The following is an 8,731-nucleotide window of genomic DNA, read 5'->3' on the forward strand; positions in this document are numbered from 1 at the left end:
CATAGATGGTTCTTGGAAATCGTCTAATACCAAGGATGGGATAGGATGGATTTGCTTGGACCAAAACAACCAACAGTTCTACCATGAAGCTATGATAATGAGACATCTTCAAAGTCCGTTGGTGGTAGAGGCGTACGCCTGTTTGAATGCAATCAAATGGACAGTACACCTTGACATCGTGCAAACGGACTGCCAAGTATTGGTGAGGATGCTACAAAAGCAAAGCAATAAGGATGATTGGCAGCTAACTGCTATTGTTCATGATATTATATATTACAGCAATGTTAGGTATCATGAAAAGTCTTTCATGAAAATAGTCATGAAAGATTTGTAACCTTTAGATTACACTTACAATAAAGCACCACACACTAATCAAGGTAATCTAAGGGTCACAAAATTTTCATGATCATTTTCATGATCTCTAAGATTTCTCTATATATTATGCTAGATGTTTGGACTACCTAGGTATCCGTAAAGTAGAAAGAATTGTAATTCAACCCGCACATGTTGTGGCCACTGATGTAATTAAGTTAAAGTAATGCTATCTTTTTGATGTCGTTCTCCCAAAAAAAAAAAAAAAAAAAAAAAAAAAAAAAAAAAAAAAGCGTAAATGAAACACTTTTTTAGCGACGTGTTGTCCGAATTTGAAGACTATGTGCTGCCAAAAAAGAAAAATAAAACCATTTTAAATTTTCTTAATCAATGTAAGCTTGTTAAAGTCTTGTTTGGTAATGTTTGCTTTCATGTTTTTAAAAATATAAAATTGATTAAAAAGAACTTGTTTACACTTGCTTTTGAAATAAGTTGATCCTATTTTTTCTTTCCTATTATCTCCCGTTATCATTTATTGTTGGCCATTCAATAACTCTGTCAAGTTTTAATGAGCTCTAGCCGCCATGTAATAGACTCTCGTAATTGAACGGTCATTTCATATAATCTTTTATCATATTTCAACAACTCTCTAATTATATGTAACTTGTGACGACACTGCTTTATACAATTTTACCACTACCGTCACATGCCACATCTATCCACCACTAGCCAATACTTTCAACGACTCATCAAATATAATTTTTGTTTTTATTTTCAAATATTTTGTGTATACTAAATTTGTTTATTATTTATTTATATTTTTTACAAAGTAAGAACTTCCTCAACCCCCAACTAGTATAAAAATTGAGGTGTGTATAAATTGATCTTTCCTTGGAAAATCAGCGTTGAAGAAGAGAGAGAGAGAGAGAGAGAGAGAGAGTGGAGAAGAAGAAGAAGACAGCACAAGGATTCTCTAACATGTCCGGAGGCATCGCTCGTGGTCGGCTTGCTGAGGAACGAAAAGCCTGGCGTAAGAATCATCCACATGTTAGTTCCATTCCACTCTCTCTCTCTCTCTCTCTATATATATATATATAATATATATAGATATATTGTTTCTCAACCTGTATGTACTATACATATATCCACTGAAATTGCTTTGTAAAACAGTGGTTTCAATTTCGAATGATGCTTTTCAATTTTATTTTTTTTAGGGTTTCGTCGCCAAGCCGGAGGCTGCTGCAGATGGTTCGGTCAATTTGATGATATGGCATTGCACCATCCCTGGCAAGCCTGGGGTAAGTTTTCCTCTTTTTTTCTTCGGTTTTCCTGAGAAAATTGATGTACAGAGAACAATAATTTAAGAATAGACTTGGAATTTAAGATTTACTTGGGACATTTGTGTCTCAATTTGGGTCTGTACTACCTCAATTGAAAAACCCAACAATGTTTTCCAATGATATGTATAGTGGATTGTTGCTTTAAACTTGTGTTATTTCCTGTATTTAGTATTGTTCTGTTCTTTGTTGTTGTTGATGATGTTGGTATTTCAGGCTTTTGAAATTGCAAAAATGCACATATGCAATGGAACCGTCCTTTTGAGTTGAATAATTGCATTCAGTTTTTCATTGGATCATTTTGACTGATTGAGTTTGCAGTTTTTTGTTTATGGGCATGAATGCATGCTTTGAAGTGGATCAGTTTCTCTGTCATGCGGCAGATTTCTTACCTTGGCTGTATAAAGGTTACCTCTTTATTCTTTTATGATCACTTCAATGAAGGTGGCATTCACATTGATTGGTTATTGATTAATAAACTGTCGTAAAGAATTTGTTTGAGGTGTTACAGTGTCCCAGATCCTTGAATATTCAATTATGATGCATTTTATTGGATTGTTGGGCTTATTAGCAGCTTAGTTTTTTACTAACTTATAATTAATATGAAATAGAATATCACAAGTATAAATTATTGAACACTGGGTGCAACACAAAATTAATGTTTGTTTCCAAACCTATTGTTTTCATAAAAGAAGATCAATTTAGGAAATGTCTTGCAAAAGGAAGTCAACCGGCACCTCTCAGCCACATGTTTACATGGTATATGTATATCACGGGGACCTTAGAATGCACAATAACAGTTTCGTCACTGGTCTCTCAAGTGCTTTTGTAGTCTCAAAATAAATTTATTCTCATGGTTCTGTTTTTGTTATTCCTTTGCACAAATGGATTATTTCCACTATAATGCTTTCTGTTTGTCAGACTACCTATTAGTTAGTTTCTGTTCTTAGTATCTCTCCATTGTGTCAACTCTGCAAAAATGTGTTAGCATGAAATGCTAGATATAGCTTGTGGTCTGCTCTGAAATTTGGTTAGTGGGCAGTGTTTTTAATCACTTGTTTGTCTATAGCTCTATGACCTTGTTCTGAAATGAAACTCTATTTTTCTGTGACTTAAGTTAGTTATACCAGCAATGCTTATTCTTTTTCTGAGAACAAGTTGATGACCCTCAACAATAATCATGGAGAAAGATGTTTATTATATATATATATATATATATTTGTATTTTCATGCAATATCAATGACGAAACGCCAAAGTTTTTATTTTTATTGGTGAGTGTTGTTGTGTCTTCTGTCTTGGTTTTTTCATTTCTTCCCTTGATTCTCCAAAATTCCAAGAGTTTTCCTTGTTTCAAATTTTTTTTTTTTTTTAATAAAAATTCTCCCTTTGCTTTTATATCTGTGTGTGTGTGTGTGGATTTGTTTTTGGATTTTGGAGGTTTGTAGCTTGAGAATTTGTGTCGGTTGGGTTGTTGGAGGCTAGAAGCATTTTGGCCTTGTTTGGTTTGTTTTTCAGAAAATTTTTTGGGAAAAATTCTCTTCAAACAAATTTTCAAGAGTAATCAAGCCAAACAAATTTTTTCAAAAAAAATCTCAAAATTTTGTTTGGTGACCTACTTTCCAAAATCACTCTCTTTCTCATACGCGTCAAATCAATCACTTTTTTTAGAACTCTCTCCCCAAAATAATTTTCCAAAATCATTTTTGAAAAAAGACAAACCAAACAAGTTTTCGTACTTTTTATCTAAAAAACTACTCTACAAACACAAACCAAACACACTCTTTATTTTTTATAATATTTTGCTATTATCTCTGTTACATGGACTTGCTGGTTTAGGGCAGAGTATCCGTGTTGACACTACACGACACGACACGACACGACACGGGTGCGGGTGTGAGATATGTGTCGGATTCGACATGGGTTTCTCGGACACGGCTAACATGAGAGGAGAAAGAAAAAGGATTGTTGAGAGAAACTTACAGTGGACCAATGGTAGCAGGAGGGTGAAGATCTATGTCGATCTGTGTCGTCTTCTCTGTCTTCATTTGTGTCGATCTCCTCTTCTCTCTCTGTCTTCATCTCTCTCAATTTCCTCTTCTCTCTCTGTCTTCTCTTCTTTATCATCTCCTCCTCCTCCTCGTCTTCTTCTTCTTCTTCTTCTTCTTCTTCTTCTTCTTCTTCTCTCTCGTCGATTTGTGTTCTCTATCTCCCCCCCTCCCGTTTTTAACGTATAATAAATAATATAATTTATTATATAATAATAAAATTAATTAAATCATATATAATAAAAAAATCTAATAAAATCTATAAAATAAATCATCCAATTTTTATTTATTGTTTATTTTAACACGTTTTATTATTCCTTATTTGTTATATTTTTTTATTGATAATATATATATATATATATATATATATATCAATGAAAAATAATAAATAAATTATATGAATAAATTAAACATATTATCAATAAAAATAATACATAAGATAAAAATAATAAATATATTTAAAAATAACTGTTTAACTCATCTTTATATAATAACTATATTTAAAAAATAACTATTTATCGTATCTTTGTACCCGTATCCAAATTTGGATCCATATTCACGCATCTTCAATTTTTAATTTTGAAGTATCCGACCCCTAGATACTCACCCGCATCTGCTCCCGATACCCACACCCGAGTTCGTGTGACATGGGTTATTATAGGATTTTGGGTAATGACAATGAGGGTGAATTTCCAGATTGCGAATGATAATGATTTTATAAATAGTAAGGAGATCGTAAGATATAAAAAGTGATTCTGCGGCTATTTGCTAGACATGTAGGTTATGTGCAAGTGAAAGCCTCAATACATTTAACACAGTCATACAGAGTTTCCCTTTGATTTTTAGAGAAAAACTGTGGCCTTAGTAAGGCAAGCCAATGTGTGTGGTCATTTTGTTTGTTACATTCCCTAGCTTCTTCGCAATTTAATGCTGAGTATCTTTGTCAAGGAATTGCATTGTGCCTTGATGGATGTACATGAGAGCCAAATTCTACATAACCAATTAGAATTGTTTCTTGGTGTTGCAGTTTTCTTGTTAAAAACCTAATCCTTTAACTAGCACATTATTGCTCTTGTTAGAGGATATAATATAACTAATCTTAAAAATTCCAAATATCAAATATCAATTTGCCCAGGTAGGAGTTTGTTCCTCTGTAGGACACCAATGATATGCTGTGATGTGAGGTATGGAATTGATTTGAAATCCGAGTTCATTTAAGTTAAATTTAATTGAGCTGCATTGAAGTGTAATTTTCTTCTGTTTGGGTTGGTATAATTAAGTTCTATAATTGATTGTGGTGGCTGTAGTCACGGTAATAGCAAAGGAAGCCAAAGAGGATCTGTCTATTAATTTGGTGCCCTAGAATTCCTAGTGGAGTTGGTTGTGGTGGTGAGAGTTGAAATCACTGCTAGGGTGTTGGTATTGGTGGTGGACCTGTAGCGGTGAGATCTGTTCCTTCTCCCCTTCCTTTGGTGCGAAGCTGAAAGGGTGGCAACATTACTCTGGCTGCATTGTTAATCTGTGTCATTCCAAAAATTTACAACATGAGCAGTAACATTGATTATTGGTGCTTTGCATTGTTGGCTTAATGCATTCTTAGAAGCTTGCACTTTTTCTTTTGCTTTAGCCAGCCGTTAAGAACTGTTGAGTTTGAATGAGTTAGAACTCATGGATGCTAGATGCTGACTGCTGTTTTAAGTGGTCATTTGGTAATAGTAATCAACATAACTCTTTGATAGATATGTCATTGTCCACCTTGGGTCATGCATGAAGATGATTGAACAGGAACTAAGTAGGAAGTGTGATCTTAGTAATAACCCTTTTTATTGTTGTAGACTGACTGGGACGGTGGCTTCTATCCGCTGACACTCCACTTTAGTGAGGACTACCCTAGCAAACCTCCAAAGTGCAAGTTCCCTCCAGGTTTCTTCCATCCAAATGTCTACCCTTCTGGAACTGTATGTTTGTCCATCCTCAATGAGGACAGTGTAAGTACTCATCTCTTGGGCTTTTTTTTACTTTTTACTGATCTGTCTGCTGGGTGCTTATAGCTACGAGTAAAAGCCACAGTCACTCATCTTGTTTGGTGTTTTCTCTAGGGATGGAGACCAGCCATTACTGTGAAACAAATTTTAGTAGGCATTCAGGATTTGCTGGACCAGCCCAATCCCGCTGATCCAGCACAAACTGATGGTTATCAGCTCTACATTCAGGTATTCTGCTCACTTGAAATCTCAAATTATTGATTCTTTTGAAGGCCCAATATATCATCCGCTGAATTTAGTATTGTTTGTGAATGTTGAATATAATATTCCAAATAATGGCGTACCATGATATTTGCAGGAACCTGTTGAGTACAAGAGAAGGGTGAGGCAGCAGGCTAAGCAGTACCCGCCTCTTGTCTAATGTTGTGTCTGCTTTTGTGTGGTAGTTTTTATCAACTGATAGTTATCTTTTGTTAGATTGTGGTTAATTATGATCGATGGTTCCATTTGATATCCAAATAGCTCAGGGCCGCTTAAAAACCTGGTTGTCTATATCAGTTATGGAGATGTATGTTTTGTCATATGGTATGCTTTGTATTGCTATATGGTGATGTGATGACTGTTTCAGGATTCATTAATATCATGGAAACTTCAAGCTTTAGCTGTTGTTTTCTAATGCTGGATAAAAATGTGCTAAATTTTGTGTTTAACAAATTACACTGATTTAGAAGCAGTGGATATAAACAAATGATAAAATGTGTTAGTTTTGCCATGTTTGTCATTGATCAATCCATAGAATGTTGGAGGGTTGGGAATGGTTGGAAGAGTTTGTTTACTATAAGGAACTGGCAAGATTTTCCAAACTTTCTAACATATAATAAAATTGTATATTCACTTATATTTTTTGAAATTTTGTGTTAGTGTGTCCATTTCATGTCTATATTTGTATTGTGTCATGGATCCATGATTCTTAGGCCCTAGTTGCACAAACGCCGGAATGGTTGAAAGCCTCCAACACCTGCATATTATATAAATTGGCATTGTATATTCAATTTGGACTGTCACCATGACCAAATGATAATATTTTTAGAGGGAAATGTATCACTTTATTTTTTAAATTATCAATGTGAACAATTACTCCCGGAAACCATTATATCATTAGATCACTTTATACCAAATCGTCAATGGGGTTAAAATATTTTTGACACAATATCACAACTATCAGTACAAAAAAAATGTGTGGGCACGTAATTAGCTTAATTTGGTTGTATGTAGATGCAGTTGGTTGCATTTTGTGTTTCATTAAATATTTTTTAAAATATCAGTTGGGTATTGTTGCATTGTATTTCAATATGACTAATGGTGTATGTATTAATTAGTATATTAACTAGTGTATAAATTCACGATCTGTCATAATTTAAGATGTTTTGATATTTATAATTTGTATAATGAGTAGGGTCAATAATAATGTCATAATTAGTATTGTATATTAGTTAGTATACTAATTGGTATACGTACCACCACTCATTAAAATTTCCCCTTTTACGCTGTGTTTGATTGGAGGATTTGAGGAGGAATTTGGAAAGGGAATGAGAAAGTTTAGGTAAAATGTGAATAAAATATATTTACATTTCACTTAGTTTCACACACTTTTTCCCTTTCCCTTTCCAACTCTCTCCCTAAATCTCCAAACCAAACATAACATTAAACTATTTGGACAGTCTCGAAAGTCCTATCTCTGAATCATGCATACTCATAAATCTTATGTTTTTTCTTATGATCACATAACTTCTATCACTTTGCTTGGTTAGAGATTTTCAATAATATTTTTCTGAAAATTTTACTTTCTTATTTTCTGTATTTTTTTATTTTTACTGAATTTTTTTAATATTTTAAACATTTTTTTTAAAATTTTTTTAGACATAGCTAACATAAATATACTTAAAAAGTAAAAAAATTATGAATTTTTTTTTAAAAATTCACTAAATACCAAAATTATTAAAAAAAACGAGAATTCAATACATTTTTTTTTGTATTTTTATTTATTTATTAATTTTTAAAAATATTTTTTCACAATTTTTTTACTTTTTATATACATCTAAGTAAGGTACATCTAAAAAAATAATAAAAAAAGTTTAAAATTTTAAAAATATTCACTAAAAACAAAAAAACACGAAAATAAAAAAACTCAATTTTTAAAAAACTTAATCCAAAAACCCAAACCAAACACACTGATTATTGTTTTCCAAAGGTATTCCATGAGATCCTTTTAGATTTATTTTATATTATATTAAATTTTTTTACTGTTTTTCAAATGTAACACTTTAATATGACAAATATGATGTGACATTAAGTACGTTTAGAAGGTCTGCTAAAAAATTTCTTAGTGTATTTTTTTGAAATATAACACTCAAACAAACGAAAACTTTTTAGTGTACTTTTTTTGAATGTAACACTCTAATATAACATTTGAACAAGAATAATGCAATATGTACCAATTAATGTACTAACTAGTATGTCGATGTGACATAGTTTTAGAAGTTTTGAGTATTTGTAATTTGTATAATAGGTGAGGTCAACAATAATGACATAACACTAATTGGTGCATATAGTACCACCGAATTTTAATATATACCCTTTTAAAAAGGTGTTACTATATGTACTTTTAATTATATTTTTATTTTTATTTTTTATAGTTATAATTAATTTTCTTCTTTAATTATGATATTATTTTAATTATGACTTATGAGTTTTTTAATTATACTTCATGTTATGTTATGTTTAGTTTAGTTATAATATATATATATATATATATATTTTAGTTATGACTCAAAAAATTAAAATTATATTATTATTTTTTAATTATAAGATGTATATAGTGTGTAATTTTTGAAAGGGTCATCATAATATTTCCGTTTAATAAGAGAGGAATTGTTCAAATTAACAATTCATTATAACCTCGTTTGGGAATAGGATAATTTAATAATTTTTTGGCTATTTGATTAAAATATGAGTTAAAAAAATTAGTATGCTTGGGATAACTTTTTAGCT

The 8,731-nt window shown here is 31.7% G+C and overlaps 1 protein-coding gene across 2 annotated transcripts; it reads left to right on the plus strand.

Moving 5' to 3' along the window:
* The first annotated feature begins 934 nt into the window (after positions 1-934).
* Positions 935-6,341, plus strand: LOC114299999 (SUMO-conjugating enzyme SCE1). Of its 2 annotated transcripts, XM_028244835.2 has the most exons (6): positions 1,139-1,359; positions 1,527-1,610; positions 2,006-2,056; positions 5,531-5,683; positions 5,795-5,908; positions 6,039-6,341. In XM_028244835.2, the coding sequence occupies exons 1-6, from the start codon at positions 1,291-1,293 to the stop codon at positions 6,099-6,101; spliced, it is 534 nt and encodes a 177-aa protein (XP_028100636.1). In that variant the 5' UTR covers positions 1,139-1,290; the 3' UTR covers positions 6,102-6,341. The 2 variants fall into 2 exon arrangements, with proteins under 2 accessions (XP_028100637.1, XP_028100636.1); XM_028244836.2 differs by lacking the exon at positions 2,006-2,056 and having other exon boundaries at positions 935-1,359.
* The last annotated feature ends 2,390 nt before the right edge of the window (positions 6,342-8,731 follow it).

This window comes from Camellia sinensis, chromosome 3 (assembly GCF_055761805.1).
Source record: "Camellia sinensis isolate YWXY chromosome 3, ASM5576180v1, whole genome shotgun sequence".
NCBI lineage: Eukaryota > Viridiplantae > Streptophyta > Magnoliopsida > Ericales > Theaceae > Camellia > Camellia sinensis.